This window comes from Gymnodraco acuticeps, unplaced genomic scaffold (assembly GCF_902827175.1).
Source record: "Gymnodraco acuticeps unplaced genomic scaffold, fGymAcu1.1, whole genome shotgun sequence".
Classification (NCBI taxonomy): domain Eukaryota; kingdom Metazoa; phylum Chordata; class Actinopteri; order Perciformes; family Bathydraconidae; genus Gymnodraco; species Gymnodraco acuticeps.
The window spans coordinates 577,197-596,830 of NW_022992006.1; the positions used below are offsets into that span (position 1 = coordinate 577,197).

Sequence of the window (19,634 nt, forward strand, 5' to 3'; positions counted from 1 at the left end):
TGGGGGCACTGTGAGGATCATGTTCTTTGAATTCTCCAGTGCCTTCAACACCATTCAGCCCCCGCTCCTGGGGGACAAGCTGCAGCTCTCTGGGGTGGATCACCACCTCACCTCCTGGATCCTGGACTACCTCACCAACCGCCCACAGTACGTGAGGACCAGGGAGTGTCAATCAGACACCATCATCAGCAGTACGGGGGCCCCCCAGGGGACGGTGCTGGCACCGTTTCTCTTCACCCTCTACACTGCAGACTTCACCCACAACACTGCAACCTGTCACCTGCATAAGTTTTCTGACGACTCCGCCATCGTTGGCCTCATCTCCAACGAGGATGACAGGGAGTACAGGGAGCTGACGCAGGACTTCACCTTCTGGTGCCAGAGGGACCACCTCCAGCTGAACGCAGCGAAGACCAAGGAACTGGTGGTGGATTTCAGACGGTGCCAACACTCCCCCCCGACACCAGTGAACATCCAGGGAGCGGACATTGAGATTGTGAAATCTTACAAATACCTGGGTGTTCATTTGAACAATAAACTGGACTGATAATTCTGCTGCTCTGTACAAGAAGGGACAGAGCAGACTTTTTCTGCTGAGGAGACTGAGGTCTTTCGGGGTGCAGGGGGCACTCCTTCAGATTTTTTACAGCTCTGTTGTGGCATCAGCCATTTTCTATGGTGTGGCCTGCTGGGGCAGCAGCATCTCGGGTGCTGACAGGAAGAGACTGAACAGACTGGTAAGGAAGGCCAGCTCTGTCCTGGGGAGTCCTCTGGATACTGTGGAGGTGGTGGGAGACAGGAGAATGGCAGCCAAGCTGTCCTCCCTGCTGGACAATATGTCCCACCCCCTCCAGGACACCATGTCCTCACTGTGCAGCTCCTTCAGCGACAGGATGCTGCACCCCTGCTGTCTCACGGAGATACCGCAGGTCCTTCCTTCCTGCAGCGGTCAGACTTTACAACCAGCACAGCCCCTAGTAGACCCCCCCTCCCCAACACACACCACAACACAGACTATATCACCCCTTGCTGCTAAATACCAATCAACTATGTGCAATATGTGCTATATGTGCAATATATATATATGCCGTTAATAACTGTGTAATTTATACCAGGCTGCTAAATCCATAGAACCGTTACAAGGTGTGTGTTTTTTGCATTTTGTAAATTGTGTAACTTGCTGCTGTTAAATACCATCAAACTATGTGCAATAAGTGCTATATGTGCAATATATACATTAGTATATACATATGCCATTAATAACTGTGAAATATATACCTGGCTGCTAAATCCTAAGAACTGTTACAGGATTTGTATTTTGAAAAGTATTTTTTTTACTTTTATTTTTTTATTATATTTTTTATTATATCATAACTTAGTACTTTTTTTTAATGTAACATTAAGCTGTCTGTGGCTCTTTCCTACTGTAAAGATGCAAATGTCCCCTCTGTGGGACTAATAAAGGTATTCTGATTCTGATTATGACTCACCCTTCTGTTGACAGATTTAGAAATGATTTGGTTGACGCAAGTCTCTCTGACTGGAATAGGAAATGCTGAATTTAATAAATACTGAAGGAGACTGTGGCTGAGTTTAGTTAGTCCTGACATGTCAAGGTTGAGTTTAACTCGAATTGGCTTCCCAGACCTGCTACAAGTTTTCAACAAACACAAACATCGATGTGATCAAGGTCCCTAAACTCCTTTGAGTAGGTAAGGAAGCCTTGGCTCACATAACAAGCTACACAATTATGTTTGTATCCAGCAGGTATATTGATCATATCATTTAGGAAGTTGCTTACTTCCACACATCTGATTCCAAGGTTATATATAACTAAATATAAAAAATAATTCATATTTAAGAAGTTCTCATTTAGTTACAACTATTCATTTATTTGTGAAATATGTAGGTGAATTTACTGACTTGACTTTTTTTTTGACAGTTTAAAAGGTAAACACTTATAACTGACAGTTCTCATTCATAACACTCCGTTCGATGTCTCACTATGAGATGCGCCTCATCGCGGAGCAAACAGAAGCATCAATCTCATTACGCCAATCCTGATTGGCTGGTGATCTTGACGTCAGAGTCAGGGAATTCACCCCCTATAAGTAGCTTGCGCCACGACGCATGCGTCATTCAAACACCTCTTCTCGCTTCAGAGCACATCTCTATAGTAGCCGGACAAGCTTAACGGTCCACAGACTGAACCCAAATAACCATTTCGGTCGACGGGCGCTCGCCGGCTACTCCTTCTGCTTCGCAGGAAGACGGTAATACTAACGCCAGTTAGTATTGAAATCGACCTCGCCGTTCTCTTTCCCCGGAAAGTAAGGTAGGTCTGACTTTTTCAAGCTAGCGTTAGCTCGCTCCCTCACTATCGACACCACGGTAGCGAGGACGTTTTTTCTTTTCTCTTCCCCACGGAGGACGAAAGGATTAAAGGAGCATACTGTCACACCAGTCAGTATTCTCCGGGAATAAAAGACCCACACCGTCCTTTTCTCCGGATTAAGGACAGGGTGGTAACACCTTTTTTCTCCCAACCTACCTGTTGAGAGCGGGACCTCTCCATGCCACGAGGCGAACAAGATGGACGCCTCTCTCCCTCACACCAGAGGAGTCAGGGACTCGGTGGCTCGACTCTGTGGATGCGGGTTGAAGATCTCGGGCACAGACACACACCAGGTCTACTCGTCCTGCCTCGGGCTGGAACACGCCCGAGGCGCTATCGACAACCCCGGCTCGTGCGGACATTGTGTCCGCTTCACCGTGAAGAGCCTCCGCCGACGGCTAGCACGCCAAGCTATCCTGTCGGAGCAGGACCCCCCCATGTCCACTGACCTGCCGGCCGGCAGTCAAGACGCGGGGGCGTCCGCCGCAGAGAGTGAACCCCTCTCCGTGTCGGTCTGGGGCTCATTATCTGCGATGGCTGCAGAACCGGAATCCCGCGCCCTGGCAAGCCGGGACCCGGTGACGGCAAGACACGCAGGAACGGGACCCCACGCTTTACCGAGCTGGGGCTCCCGGTTAGACCTCACCATGGTCTCACCCGCGGAGGATGTCCTCGAGCTGGACTACGATGAGGACGAAGAGGACGCCTCGGTGTTCCTCCTGTCCGAGTCGGATGAACATGAAGAGGACATCTTCATGTCATCGGCTCAGGCTGCAAAGCCTGGAGCGAGGGCTGCTCTCCCGGGCGATAGCACACCAGCTTCGCCCTGTCTGAGCATGGACCTGCAGGCCGTGTGTAAACGCGCCGCGGCCAGACTGGACATCCCGTGGCCTGAAATGGCCAAGGAGACCTCCGGGTCCCACTACGAAGGGAAACATTTTCCCCAAGCAGCGCGGACAAAGAGGCAACACCTTCCGGTCTTCCCGGAGATGTTGGATGAGGTGTCGGTCTCGTGGAGAGACTGGCCCTTCAGCAACAAGGTCCCAATCCAGGGTGCCTCCTCCCTAGACTGTGACGGAATGGAGAAGCTCGGCCTGCTCCGCATACCGCCCATGGAACCGCTGGTAGCGGCCCACCTCCTACCGAGGATGGGCCCGTCACCAAGCAGGAACCCCACGCTGCCAGCAAAGTCGGACCGATTTCAGTCGACAATGACTGAACGGTCCTACAAAGCCGCAGCGTTGTCCGCCAGGGCCCTGAATGTGTCCTCGCTGCTAACCGCTTACCAAGCGGAGCTCTGCGAGGACCTGTCGGGTAACCCGGGGGCAGCCACTCTGGACGAGATGGCAGCGGTCACGGACATTTGTCTTCGTGTCCAACGCTGCGCCGTCCAGGCCACGGGCAAGGCAATGGGGATCATGGTGGTGCAGGAAAGAGCGAGATGGCTCAACCTCACCAACCTCCAAGACCGGGAAAATGAGGATGTGCTGGATATGCCCATCGTTCCCGAGGGAATTTTCGGCTCCGCTCTTGCTTCCATGCAAAGGAGGTGTGAGTCGAAAAAGAAGGAGGACGAGGCACTCCACCTCTGCCTCCCTCGAAGGGTCCAGCCGCTGCCTTCGCAGCAGCAGTCCTTCGCAGCAGCAGTCCTTCGCAGCAGCAGTCCTTCGCAGCAGCAGTCCTTCGCCCAAGCTGCCTCGAACCCTGCTCGAAGACGCAGAGGTCGCAGCCCGCCCCGAGTCCCCAGCCCAGGCTGGAGACGAGGGCGAGCTGGCCTAGAAAATCTCCGGTTCCGTCTGCAGCTCAGGCGCAGCCAACCCAGAATTTCGGCCAGCAGTCGAGGAAGAAGAAGCGAGCGGCGTGACAGCCCCTCCTTCTCCCCTCTGTGACAGAGCTGGAAGTCCACGGTTCCCCAGCTCTAAATGTGTTCACGCCGCCTCGAGAGATGCCTCAACACCATCCTCAAGTCCGCACAAACACATGTCACACATTTGTTGATTTTTCTGTCATAAAACATTTGCCGCTGACGCATCCAGGCTTCAGGCCGAGGGCGCAGCTCAAAAAAAAATGAAAAGAAAAACAATAAAACCAATAAACAGCCCGTCAACTGTTCCCCTTCTGAGAGCAGCTACGGCATCTCTCAAAAGGCGGATTACAGGCGGGTCTGTGAAGGCACCACCGCCACACGCATGCGCAGTGCCGGCTGGGGTTGTGAAGGCACCACCGTCATGCGCATGCGCAGTGTCGGTGGGGATTGTCGAAAAGGGGCACCACTGTGTTCAGACACTAGAGGGCCCCATAACACAACAAATAGAGACTCAAAGGGGAAGAGACGTGACATCTCCACTGGCTCTAAGGAGCATGCAGTGGAAGATGTTCACATCATCTGCTTGGGTTTTCAAGACAGTAACACGGGGCTACAGACTCCAATTCGCTGTCACCCCCCCTCGCTTCTCGGGCATTCTGCATTCGCATGCCCGAGGAGAGTCAGCCCATATTCTGGAGAGAGAGATTCTCTCTCTCCTAGAAAAGAGGGCTATATCTATTGTACCCGCCGAGCAGATTCAGGGCGGCTTCTATTCCAAGTACTTCCTCGTTCCCAAACGGGGAGGGAACGGAATTCGGCCAATACTTGATTTGAGGGCTCTGAACAAATATCTAAAAAGATATAAGTTCAGAATGCTCACTCACACATCTCTGCTGCGGCTCGTGCGACAAGACGACTGGTTTACATCAGTCGACCTGAAAGATGCGTATTTTCACATCCCAGTATATTACCCACACAGGAAATATCTGAGATTCGCATTTCAGGGGATCTGTTATGAATACAGAGTACTCCCCTTCGGTCTGTCTCTCAGTCCAAGGGTGTTTGTACGATGTACGGAAGCCGCGATAGCCCCGTTAAGACAACAGGGTATTCGCCTGGCGACCTACCTGGACGACTGGCTGCTTCTCGCACAGTCGGAGCAGGAGGCTGTTACGCAGACAAATGTCCTCGTAAAGCACCTGCTCAACCTGGGTTTCATAATAAACACAGAGAAGAGCATGTTGTGCCTCCTGGGTTTACGCCTGAACTCGGTGCCCTTTTCAGCTCGCTTGTCAGCGGAAAGAGTGAAAGCTTTCAGAGCTTGTCTCGCTCTTTTCCAGCTGCGCAAACATGTTCTCTTCAGATCATGCCTGCAATTGCTGGGGCTCATGGCGTCAGCCATCCTGGTCGTACGACTGGGACGCTTACACATGAGGGAGTTTCAGCGCTGGGTGGCCGCCCTAAAACTAAAGAGTGATGGTTACTGTGAAATGCGTAATGGCACTGCGCCACTGGCTGCACCCGACTTTTCTAGTACGAGGTGTGCCTATGGGTGCTGTCCTTTCACGGAAAGTGGTCACCACGGACGCATGTCTGACAGGTTGGGGAGGTATTTATGAAGGTCGCCCGGTGAGGGGTCTCTGGAGCAGAGTCCTCCAGCGGGCGCACATAAATTACCTGGAGCTTTTAGCGGTGTTTCTCACCCTAAAACGCTTTCTGCCTTTCCTCAGGGGACATCACGTCCTTGTGAGGACAGACAATACGACCACAATATCGTATATTAACCGCCAAGGGGGTTTGCGTTCTCTCCAGTTACACACACTGGCGCGCAAACTGATCCTATGGAGCGGTAGACGTCTCCTCTCTCTGAGAGCGACGCACGTACCGGGAGTGATGAACCTCGGGGCAGATCTACTGTCCAGAGGTATACCACTTTATGCAGACTGGACTCTACATCCAAGGATTGTGAGCCAGCTGTGGGTGCGTTACGGCAGAGCCGCGGTGGATCTGTTCGCATCGAAAGACAACGCTCAATGTCAGCTGTTCTTTTCGATGCGCGATCTAAATGCACCGTTAGGCGTGGATGCACTCGCGCACAATTGGCCCCCGGGCCTTCTGTACGCGTTCCCACCCCTGGCTCTGATACCCCCAACTCTGGCCAGAGTGAGAGAGCAACGCCACACACTTATCCTGATAGCTCCGCACTGGCCAGCTATGTACTGGCTAGCGGAGATATATCAGCTGCTGTGCGGGCAGCCATGGCAGCTCCCACTACGCAGGGACATACTGTCCCAAGCGGGGGGGGCGATCTTTCACCCACACCCAGAGCGCTTGGCTCTATGGGCCTGGCCCGTGAGTGGTACAATCTGAATACAGTGTGACATGAAGCTGACCCTGGCAGCTGCCAAGCGAGCCAGTGGCACTCATGCACTATCTGTACAGTCTTCATGCACTCAGTTCGCCCCAGGGCAAACAGAGTGTGGTTGAAGCCCAACCCTGCCTTTATCTTAAGGCGGTTGGTTCAGGTACCACATTTGACATTGAGGCATCCTCCCCGCCACTGTATTCCTCCGGGGAACAGCGGCCGGATTTGCCGTGTCCAGCCCGTGCTTTACGCACGTACAGGGACAGATCAAGGGTGCTTCGTCATAATGACCAACCCCTTGTGTCCTGGGCTAACCCTTATACGGGCAAGCCTGTTACTAAGCAACGGCTCTCCCACTGGTCTGTGGAAGCAATTGCTTTGGGGCTCATACGAGTCAGAGTTCGCAGGCATCCTCGGGTCCGCGAGCTCTTTGAACTCAGAGTCTGGGTGCATTCTGGACTCTGTCCAGGATGTCTCCCATCCAAGACATTGGTGCAGCGGCGAGCTGGTCCTCGCCGCTCACTTTTGTCCGCCTCTTAACAGGCTGGACGTTCTGCTCCCAGTGTGACTCAAGCAGTGCTGGGCACCTGGTTGAGTCAGAGCTCTACCTGTTAAGTTCTGGTTGGTTTGGTGATTTTCGAGATAAGTTCGTCTGACAATACGGGAGCTACAATTTCCCATAGTGAGACATCGAACGGAGTGTTATGAATGAGAACTATAGGTTACTTACGTAACCCCAGTTCTCAGAGTAACATGAAGTGAGATGTCTCACCAGACGGCCCTCCTTGCTATGGTGAAGCGAGAAGAGGTGCTTATTTTGAATGACGCATGCGTCGTGGCGCAAGCTACTTATAGGGGGTGAATTCCCTGACGCTGACGTCAAGATCACCAGCCAATCAGGATTGGCGTAATGAGATTGATGCTTCCGTTTGCTCCGCGATGAGGCGCATCTCATAGTGAGACATCTCACTTCATGTTACTCTGAGAACTGGGGTTACGTAAGTAACTTATAGTTTTCTATCATGTGCAACGAAAGAATTTCACACAACAACTTGTAATCAAATGACATTAATAAAGAGATTTCTTATCAGCCAAAAAATAGAAAATTAGTAATAAAATCATCAAACAAGATATTTTCAAAGACTTCTATGTGACAATTAACCTGTAAATGTTTAGTGTTAAGACAGCACAAGCTCACATCTGTAATCTACTGGAATGCTTCAGTCACTTCGCTGTGCAGGCCGTAAACGTCTATGTTAACAACACACCTGCAGGAAGGACATATGCTTTTCCCCTTGGGTCAATTATTCATAAAACAATTCAGCCAGCAGATCGTATGTGTTCTTAGTCAGTGTGTGTTACCTATGCAAAGAGGTGGTGGGTAGTTCCATCGACGCACAGTCCCCGGCATGCAGGAGATGTGAGAGTGGCCCTGGAAGTGTTAAAGGAATAATACACTGGGTTAAGTTTAAAAAAAAGATTTAAGATTTTCTAGGTTTGGAATTTGACTTTAACTTCATTTAGGAGCATGACAATCATTTCGTAGTCTGATTAACAGATAGGTAAACACATTATGCAGCCAATGTGGAAAATGTTATGGTATATGCTTGCTAAGGGTTATTGACAGTAGTTTGTGTCCAATGTCCATACACACGTTTTGCTGCACAATATTACATTTTTTTTCAAAAAAACTACAATATTTGAACCAGTTATTGTACAATAATCTAAAATTACAAAGGTATATTATATACTCTACATGTGTTAATTGGTCATGTTGTGTTCATTACCTGTAACGTGTAGCCAGGCTCACAGGAGAATGCCACCACCTCATTGACCATATATCTGTCTCCTGACTTAATCCCATTGGCTGGTATCATTGGCTCTGGGCAGGTGGTAAGTCCAACAGCTACAAAAAAAAAGGACATAACATGATTATTATGTTTTTCCCATTACATTTTCTATGGAAACACCAAGGTTTTGTCTGACATTGACCCATGACAAATTAAAAGTAAGCAAAATGTGATATAATCATCTCTTCTTTAAGTTCTAGACATCTAAAACCACATTGCTGTCTTGACCTTAATCATCAAAGTAATCATGGAAAATTATATCTTTTTTTATTACACTAAAATTACAGCAACAATAAATACCCTTTTCTGTTCCCTGCCTTGTCTTTGCTTAAAGATTAGTCAAGAAAAACACTTTAAAGGTCTCCTATTATACTATTTTTCATCAAGATATTATAGGTCTCAGATATATACAAAACATGTCTCTGAAGTGTTTGGCTCCAAACACCAAACAGATCATTGCAGCATCCCATAATCCCCTCTGTTTCAGCCTTGTTTTAAAAGTGCTGATTCTCTGTCTGTTACTTTAGATGAAAATAAGGAGCCACTCCCCACGCCCCTCTGAGAGACATTCAGGTGATAAGGTGGGGCGGGGGGGTTACCTTGGTTGCTGATTGGCTGATGGTTACACAAGCCAGAAAATCGTTATGACATCATAAAGTGGCCAAAATCTGATCAGCTCATTTTCAGACAGGTTTTTATATAAATGGATCAGGACAAAAAGAGAGAGAATCTTTTGTCCTGAAACTTTCAGAGTCTCTTTACACAGAGGGGACACATGTTGATGTATAAAAGACATGAAACATTTGATTTTGCACAATAGGTGACTTTTAAAGCATTGCTTTTCCTGTCAGTTGCATGTGGCCTTTTGATTAGATAAAAACAGCAGTTTATCTATATTATATACCACTTGTTAACATCCCACAAGGTTATATTGTATCAAAGTAAACTCAAGTTGTTTAAAACATAATGTGGCAGATTAATTTTAAAATGGTCATAATGTTTTTTCTTTGCCCTAATAAACAACTGCCTATTTATGAGCTAGTACAAAAAAAAAAAACGTGTATGTCGTCAGCTGTGACAGTGGCCTCTGAAATGTGCTTAAAAATATGTGAAGGTAACATAATGACTTTGGTTGTGTATTCCCAACGCAATAAAGGATAAACACATCCTTAATAAGTTTGACAGCAGCCCGCCCTTCATCAAACAGTTTGAGTAGGGGTGTATCTGTGTGTGTGTGTTTCACTTGGAAACTTCCGCAGGAGACTGCCCTAGAGCGGTTTCCATGGCAACACAGGGGTGGAAGAGGGATAATGAGAAAAAGAAAGAGAGAGGAGTGAATGCTCGTGTGTGTCTCTTCTTGTTGGTTCATTATCTACCTTCCTACCAGCAAAACGATGCCACTGTGCTCACACGCACACACGCACAAACAGACACACACAAAAATCCAGGTGGCCCAGCACCAGCGTATGACATTTGCGAGCGTGTGTACATGACTGACTGTTACATGAGTGTGTGCTTGCTGCGAGGGGATGAGGGGGACTTTTCTAAAAGATGGAGCATAAGTGAAAAGGCTGCATGAGACTGTGACTTGGAGACACACACCCATGAACACACAGTGTGTTATTAGGTCGAGCTTCAGCAGGCTGTCAGGACAACTGATCAATGAAACTATTCCATTTGGCTGACCATCTCTTTCTCTCTCTCTCTGTGCAAGCAAACGGCTACTTCTTTTCCCTGGTTATGACAGAGCAGTGATGCCCTGTAAAATGCTGACTATATCACAAAATACCCCACTAGGGCCACTACACTACAACTAGATAGCGTCAGCACTTAAGTCTAACTGACTGGATTTACTATACTTCTGTTTCAGTTTATTTGAAGACAGTCAGGGGAGAGAGATGGCTCACTCTAGCTTCAGAGGAAAGGCCCTTTGGTCAGCTTAAAACAATAAGGGCATCATCACCACAATCATCCTCGGCTCCCCAGCAGATGGTGTTGCCCACTTATACTTATACTTCAAAACTGACAAGGAGAATCTTAACAGGACATCAGATACATGTGCGGTTTTGTTTTTTCTGTTTCTACAGGAAACACAATGGAAAACAAAGACAGTACAGTGAAAACAAAGTGAACAGCAGTGTGCTGAAAGGCACTACAAATAATTACATTATTCCAGGTTTTCGAGTTGACATTACAATTATTATTTATTTATTTTTTTTAATTATTTTTCATAATAAATATTTAGAGATTTAGAGATATAAAAGGCTCTAAATCTCTAAATATTTATTATGAAAAAGGGAAGTGCAATTTGTTTTAACTAAAGGGTTTGCTATGAGAATTAGCATGAACAATTATCTGAGGGTAAATACTAATGTGGGCTGCTCTTATCACCTATTGAGTTGGTAAATTGGCCGACCTTGGCAAAATGTCGTGTTTAATGAAAAGTTAAAAGCCTACTTTGTGGAGAGACCTCCTGTTAAGAACCTCTAAGGCAAACGTGGAACACATTGTGCGACAGATTAAAGAGTTGGCAGTCATTTTGAGATAAGCAAAACCATCATCAGGGTCCTGCAAGTGCTCATATAGCGGTGTAAAGTTTGAAATCTAATTTTAAAGGGGATCTTGGAAAAAGTTATGAGCATGCTTGGTTTTGTAATAACATGGCCTGCCTGCTGACTAACATTATGAAACATCATAGATTGTGTTGATTTCTCCACAAAATAGCAGACGTTGACTCAAACACAAAGGCAACAACACCCAAATGACCCATTACGTATACACTCTTCATACTTTAACATGTGTTTGGTTTATTTAAAAAGAGAGACCCTATATCAAAAAGTACAATCAGACCTGATTTCAACCGACCAAAATTGCGAGAGAACCCCAACGGTGGCGGCATCAAATAAAAATACAAATACTATACAGCCATACATGTCCCTTTTTTGTCCTGTTATAATGATTTGTCATGTGATCAGAGCTCATACAGAGTTAGCTCAGACTCTGTTAGATATTAAACATAGTGGCACACAGACCCAAGTCCTACACAACCTTATTTAGACTGAATATAATATATGGGGCGAAGCCTGCGAGCTAGTTCAGGCAGTCAACTCGAGCACCAATGATACATTAACACGTGACGCACCTCGTCCCTCTTACAACCAACCAAACACATTCTCCTAAACATGCCGCTCTATTTAAGCTGCCAGGTCTTCCTGCCTCTGCCTGGCTATGCTGCTGCTGTGTTCACTTGCTATTGCTGCGTTCATGTTCCTGCTGTGTTTCATGTTGCTGCTACTTGCCTGCCCCACCACCACCCCAGCTTCCACCTGTAGGCTCGGGGGATAGTTATCTAATCATCACTCAATGTTCTTTGTAAATCTGTGGAGTGATGAGGCCCGAGCCTAGACGCCAAACTCAAACTATATGCTGCTTATAATAAACATATTAAGAACACGTGAGTTGTCTGACTGAAATAATTTAAGACCTTAGTCAGGTCTCAGATTGGGTTTTTGTTACAAAACACAGAGAGGACCCATCAAAACCTCTCATCATAACTTTCACCCCAAATCCTCTCTGCATGGAAAATGTGGGACATGAAGAGAAAGAAAGCCCCAAAGTCTGCCACCTGCTGTGCTCTCAATTCAGTTATACATTTGTGCAGACCTGAGCAAAATAAATGCTAAAATAAAAAAGATTGGCTGAGGATTATTTATGATACTGTACAGGGAGTTCAAATGTAATGTAATGGATCTGGCACATCCAGTTATAAAAGCCACACTAAAAAGCTGAGAGTAATCGCAAAAGAAATAGAAATGATGAACTGTCCCTAAAAGTGACCACTCTTCCAGGTTCTCATTCCTAGTGATGGCATGTTGACTAATAGAGCCAGAAAAATACAGACCATCGACCCACAAACATGTGCATTCACCTACACACAGACACACAAAAAATGTGCGTTCAAACACACACACTAATGCTCTCTCACATACTCACAAACGGGGACATGTTCATTGATCTAGAAGTGATTCTAAGCTAAAACAACTACAAAGGACTGAAAAGCACAACAGTGCCCTGACAGGTTTGTACGTGTGTATATGCATGACGTTAATATCCATGTCTATACCTCTGTTTGTCTACACATTTGTGTGTGTGTATCTGCCTTTTTTTGGACATGTGTGTGTATGGCACAAGCACAACTTGTGTCTCAGTCTGTGTGCTCCCCTTTACGTCCCTCTAGGTGTGTGAGCTGTGTGTGGGCTCCGATTTGGGTCTCAGTATGTGTGCATGCTTCAGGGCTGTACCAGTTCAGGTCACTGACTCTTGTTATTTGATGTTGAAGTTTTGGTGGAAACGGTGTATTGTGAGTGTGTCTGTCCGTGGGTTTTATGTGCATTGTGGTTTACCTATCTACATGTGTGTCTAGATGTGTGTCTATATAGTGTCTATCTATCTATCTATCAATCTTTCTATCTATGTTAAAAGCTTTAACTTACTCTTGTATTCTAGGTGAAAACCAGCTGCCACCACACTGATGTCACTCTGAAAGTGCAGAAGGAGCTGATTGGACGTTGAATTGAGGAGAGCGGGAGCAGTTGTTCCTGTGAAACACAAAGACAAACATAAATGACAGAATATGAAATAAGAACAGCAAAGTTTGGTAACACAACACAGGGAATAAATAAGGACAATTACATTTAAAAATATTTTAATGCTTTGAATCAAGACTTGCTGGTTTGAGTATTGTTTGAAGCTTGTAAATTATGTGTGGAGAGGGTGAGCGACCCCGCGACCCCGCGCCCTCTACGGACAGCTAGCATTTTAGTGTCCTTATGTGAAGCAACCTTCATCTGCCCCGGTGAAGCAGCTCAGAGGCCGACCGCAGATCATTGTGGTTATAGTGGGCAGCTCCCCAGTGTGCTTTCTTGAGAAGGGCACAGTCATTTGTGAGTGTGTGTGTGTGTGTGTTGCCCTATGGGCGGCATGTTTAATGTGTGATAGGTGTGTGACAGGTATCTGCTCGGGGCAGGTCACAGGGGAAACTCCTTTGGGAAATTGTAAAAGGTTAGATCATTCTTTATCCCTCGCTGTCTTCTTCCTCTCCCCTTTTCTCTTCGATCCTTCACTCAACCTTGTGCTAAAACTCTTTCCCTCCCTCTCTCATTTATTGTCCTTCTTTTACTGCCAGAATGTCTGATAAATTATAAGTATTTTTTAATGTTTGTTATTTATTAAAGATATATATCATGTTTTGTTGGTATTACAAATCATCCATCATAAATCTCTGGTTTGTGATGTTTGTGTGTGTATCTATAGTTTAAGACCTGTCATGTGTAATTCATCATAGATCTTGTGTGGGTATCTCTGTCAATCTATGTGTGTGTGTTTGTGTATCTATAGTTTAGGAGCTGTCAAATCTCATCCATCATAGATCTCTGGAGTATTTGTGTGCATGGGTGTTTGTGAGTTTGTGTGTATGAGCATATTGTCATACCAGAAAATGACCCTAATTTAGGAGCTGTCATGTCTCCTCCATCGTAAATCTCCAGAGAATCCCAGTTGTGCTCAGTAGCAAACGTAACCACTTGGATCTATATCGAACAATGAAAAAGAAATGGACTTAACAACCTTAGCTCATGCACATCACACATAGATGTTTTAATAGTTTATTTAGTGTATTCATATGTGTACCTGTATCCCGGCCCCTTCACTGACATGGATCCTCCACAGACAGTTGAGGCTGTTTGGGTAAGGTTCAGGATAGGCAGGAGAAAGGATTGTACCGCGACGTTCAGTCAAATTGCCACTGCAGGGAACTAGAATGGGGACATGAAATATGAATTCCTTGGCAAAGTGTATTAACTCAATAGCTAAAAGATAGGACAGGTTGTTAGAACAATTGCTCTGCATACCCTGAAACAATGTGGTGATCAACATTACCACAACAGGGAGCCACAGAGAGAAAATATGATAAACATTGTTTATGGTTTAATCAAAGGTGACAGTTGAAGCTGTTTGCAACAGGCCTCTCTCTACTCAGCAGAGAGGCATTTCCTGCAGGCATACATTTAGTTTGTTGGAATGAATGTCACCCTAACCCTAATAGCACAGGGTGATACATAGACAGGACGGATTTCATACTGTATATCATGGGTCGGCAACAGGCGGCCCGCCGGCAATAATATTTGGCCCGGAAAATTATTTTGAGAATAAAAATAAAATATTATTTTGAGATTCTTTTTTTCTTCTTTTTTACTATATCGGACCGACAGTCACACATATAGGCTATAATGTCCGAATAGAGAATCTACCTACACCTGAAGAATGCTTATTGTACTTTTATCCATGTTGAGAGTGAATGACACAGCACAGGCACAATCTGGCAGCGGGGTGCACTGACGCTGATAGTGGATCAATAAGTTGGTGGATAGCGTGGTGTTGAAATAGCCAATAGGTTTGTGGTCTGAAAAAAATAACACCAGCACATTAAATCATTCAAACGTAATGTTTACTTATATGTGAACAGTAACAAAGTTCAGTCAAAACATTGACAACAAAATCGGAGAAGCCGCTTGATCATGGAGGGCGAGTGGTGGTGCATTTGCTGCCACCCCAGTTGGCAGCTTTGTTTTGAAAGAAAAGTTTTGGCTCATTGGACATTTATGAGAAAATCCCTAATGTCCGAGTGCAAGTGAATGCAGCACAAGACGCGAGCCTTGTAACCCCTCCCCCGGCCCTGGCCCAAGCGTGGAAATGTGATTGTCATTTCAACGGGACTGCGCAAAAGGAGAAGCATTCGGTCTACAATGACAGAGAAGAGATTGTCCAGTTTGGCTGTACTCAGCATTGATTCAAAACGCAATAAAGCTTTGGATCTTAAGAAGTTTGTGAGCAGTGGCGGACTGGCCATCTGTAGAATCTAGAGAACCACGGAACGGCACCGCAGCGGCACCGCAGCGGCACCGCAGCGGCACCGCAGCGGCACCGCAGCGAGGCTCCCCCGTTGACAGTTCACTAGAACCCCCACCCCCTGCCCGGCATCTAGTGGCTGAGAATTTGTTTTGCCCGAGGCCAGATATAATTGCCGACCCCTGATGTATATGATGGGTAAACATTTCAGTGCTGGTTAGCCTCACCTATACAGGATGGTGTTGTTGAATTCCACTGAGCAAGGGCACCTGGCACGGCCTGACACCAGATAGCACTGGATCCTTTCAGAAGATACCCTGGACTGCACTCAAAGCGAACCACAGAGCCGGTGGAGAACTCTGATCCGATCCGCCTGCCGTACCGAGGCTCTGGCACCGAACTGCACTGACTTTCACTGGTGCGAGGCACGGCTGCAATGAGGATGGTAATTCAACAATTTGAGAGGAAGAAAGAGTGTAAATTGAAATGTAAAGTTAATGTGTCCATTTCCATGTTGAACTTGAATGAAATGAAACGTGTTGTGTGTCTGTTGAATGCAAGTGAGAGAAAAAGAGATAGAGAGACACACAGAGTGAGAAATACCTTGGTAGACAAAGTGAAAGCCTCTAGCAGACTGGCCACTCTTCGCATTGAACCGCAGCATGATCTGATTGGAAGTTGCCAATGGCAATGTCTCTCCTGGAAGGAACAATTACACACACATGAAGATCTCAAAAATGAATGTCAATAATAATACAAAAATTACTTTATCTCATGAAAACACAAAGCAATTGCTCTACTTTTACTTTACTTTTTTTACTTTGCATACAATTTATCACCAGAATTTCACAAAATACAGTTTTTTTATAAACACAATACACCCACAGACACTCATAAGCATACATTTAAATGTTCTGCTTTGCATTCAGGCAGAAGCTTCTTCCTTATTTCCCTGTGTGGTAAATGTGGCCCCTACAAAAATGCCAAACACACACACAAACCAACTAACAGGCTCATACTCAGATATGTATATGCACACACATACGAAGTAACAGTGATAAATGAGAAAAACATGGTCTAGCGTGGCTGACATTTAGAACCGTCATTAGCTGAGTCGGGATGTGTGTGTGTATGTGTACATTTGGTATACGTGTATGTGTGTTAATATGTTTGTGTCAGGATAATCAGTCAGTAAGCTGGAACAATGTGCTACGAAGCTGTTTGCTTGTGTGTGTGTGTGTGTGTGTGCGTGTGCGTGCGTGATAGGGTAATGATGCAGCTAACATTATTTTGTAAAGCCTGGTGTGTTTCATTCTTTGCTGCCAGTTTGGCCAAAAGGGGAATTTCCAACTCAAATTAACTTTAAAGAATAAGCCACCCATTCTACATTACATAAACAGGCCTCTTCCCTTTGAACTAACTTAGATGGATGAAATAAATTGCATTTTGTGCAGCAACATTTAGCCAAATAAAAACTGTCACATCCTTCTCGTTAAAATGATATTGAATCAAGCTCTCTGATCTACTAAATAAGGGGACAAACAGCACAGTAAAGCAGAAATGTAAACATCAGAGTACACATGCAGAGAAAGGCTCTAGGCAGCTATCATACTGTATCCATCTTCATGTTTGTGATTTCTCTAATTCTATTCAGATTTGTATCAAACTCTACCAACCTTTATGGCAGTTGCAGTCATTTCATTTAAATAGTCATTATTTTACAAGCACACAAATGAATACATATTATAAAGTGAATATTTGAAAGCCTGTATTCTTTAGAAAAAACTAACAGTCAATTCCAGTGGGATTCCCCTGCAGTGTGCCCTCTGCTCATGACAGGTAACAGAAGAACACGTAACTCTGAGGCAATGAGAGCACATTTAGCCAACATGTTATCAATATTTCTTCATATTTCAATTTGATACTATGTCACCTATATAGATATTGGCTCATCTCTGAATCTGTGCTGAGTGTCTTACTGTGTAGAGACTTAAAAAGCTGGGATGGATCAAACTTGGAGGATAAGGAAACCCAGGGAGGATTGTGTTCAGGAGTATAAGCACTACTTCCTCGGGTGTTTCTCAATGTTGAGGACGCTTCCTTGGTAGCACAGGTCTTCCGAGTCACTTCCTTTAGAAGCGAGGCAAGAATCCTTCCTAGCCTCGGACAAAAATAATGGTGGAACAGGCTAACAGGTGTGCGTCATATGCGAGGCCCCACCTTAAATGGAACGCGATTTCCACCAAAGATTTGGAAATTGGTCCGTGCGCAAAGCATTGTGGGGATTTTAAGACCGCGGAGGATACACATGTGCAGCCTCGAAGGACGCAGGGCTCGGTAGAATTCCAAGTATGCTGGACATTGGAACAGGCGGGACTCGATGACGTAGCATCCTTGAAATAGTGGCTCTGGAGCATCCTTCCTTGACATTGAGAAACACCCATGGTGTAAGGCCCCAGTGAGGCGCTTTCCACTGCTGATTTATTCTTGTAAAGATAACCTATAATGGATTTTCACCAAATACATCACTGTTAAATAAATTGTGATAACGACCACTGGTGATGTGTTCTACAGCCCCCAAGAGCCGCTTTCGTACAGACTATTTCATTATTTTTCTCTTTCAAAGGTGTATTTAAGAGAACAAAAAAAGATTAAACTTTAAAATATTACGACTGAATGGCAGCTTTGTAAAAATCTAAAATGATCCCAACCCAAAATAAGTGAGTTTATGGGAGTGTGACTCACCTGAATGTGACCCCGCCAGGGAGCTGAGCAATCGAGCATTCTCATCGGCTCCATCAAACAGCTCCACTGAGTCATTCATCGCTGTCTGGAAAACAGCAAACTGACCGAACACCACTGAAGAAGATGGACAGCCAAGACACGAAAAAGTTATAAATGAGCTTTTATGGTGGTGATAAAATTACAATTGGGAGAATGTATAGTACGATCACTTACCAAACTGTGTGGAGACAGTGATGTAGTAGGAGCATGTCTGTCTGGTAGTGTAGTTTAGGGGATAGTTTGGAGACAAAACAACCCCTTCAGATCCATCGTACTGTCCTCCGCATGGAGCTAAAGAAAGACGGATAAAGGGAATTTCAGTATTTTTCTTTTCTTGAACTAAAGCTGTGTTTAAGGTAAGTTGTATGTGTTTGGTACAGTACATATTTTCCAATAAGAGCCATTTGCAACGTCAGACACAGGAAGGACGTGTGAGTGTGCCTCTCCACCTATGTCTCTTACTCTCTTACTTGCTATCCTTTGCCCTCAATCTATTTTAAGGGAGTGTTTGTTCTTCCGTCTGTCTGTCTGTGTCTGTGTATTCTCTTGTTCCGATTAACCCAGCCAAATGTTTTCTTGTTTTGTGTCTATATCTACGCCGGGATCCGGAGTCGAGGCTGATCTTCTTGCTGTGGTCCTGGATCCTCTATCCTGAGTTCTGGATTAAGTCGTGGACTTCGGGTCGTGGCTAAACCTGTCCCTGTGGTCCTGCCTTGGGTCTCGTCTTGCTGCCTCCCTGAAGGCTCCCACAGGATTGTAGTTGACATCTTCGTAGATTCATCTTCTTATTACAGACACATGCATTTCCTAACATTTGGACTACCTATGCTGTAAAATGTATTATCTCTTCGATTTACACACGGCATCTATTGCACGTCTGTCCGTCCTGGGAGAGGGATCCCTCCTCTGTTGCTCTCCCTGAGGTTTCTCCCATTTTTTCCCCTTAAACTGTGGGTTTTCTCTGGAAGGTTTTCCTTGTACGATGTGAGGGTCAAAGGATAGAGGGTGTCGTTTTTTCTCATACTGATATTCTGAACAATCTGTGCTGTTGTATTTGCTGTAAAGTGTCTCTACTGTAGGCTATTTTTATTATATGTACAGCACTTTGGCTCGACCAAAAATCGTTTATAAATGTGCTATACAGTATAAAAAAAAGAAAAGAAAAAAGGACAGCCTCTTTTCTTTACTATATGTATATGGAGAATGTTTTTGTAAATGGCAGGATGATATCAGTGCTCTTAATAATATGCACACGATCTGCAAAGGGCAAGGTGTGGGAAATGATTTACCTTTAAAGAGTTCAACTTTGAACAGATGTATTAAAATAATGTTGCAATGGGATGAGAGAGAATTTAATTAGCGTACAATATTTTCTATAGAAATCTCACCAGATAAATCGTATACACATAACATAAAGACGTGCAGGGGGGCTGCAATGAATCTCTTCAACAAATAAAAATGAGCTTTGGAGAAATAAAGAGAGCAGAAAATTGACACAGTATCTGAAGATTCAATAACACCAAACAA

The 19,634-nt window shown here is 45.3% G+C and overlaps 1 protein-coding gene across 1 annotated transcript in view; it reads right to left on the reverse strand.

The window, feature by feature from the left end:
* LOC117536456 (CUB and sushi domain-containing protein 1-like) overlaps window positions 1-19,634 on the reverse strand; it is a gene marked incomplete at its 5' end in the record, with an annotated part of 113,181 nt that overhangs the window by 67,763 nt on the left and 25,784 nt on the right. The window contains 9 exon segments of the mRNA XM_034201329.1: window positions 7,930-7,999; window positions 8,355-8,473; window positions 12,911-13,015; window positions 13,909-14,005; window positions 14,106-14,230; window positions 15,551-15,754; window positions 15,927-16,022; window positions 18,069-18,182; window positions 18,282-18,398. Coding sequence (XP_034057220.1) covers window positions 7,930-7,999; window positions 8,355-8,473; window positions 12,911-13,015; window positions 13,909-14,005; window positions 14,106-14,230; window positions 15,551-15,754; window positions 15,927-16,022; window positions 18,069-18,182; window positions 18,282-18,398 — 1,047 coding nt within the window.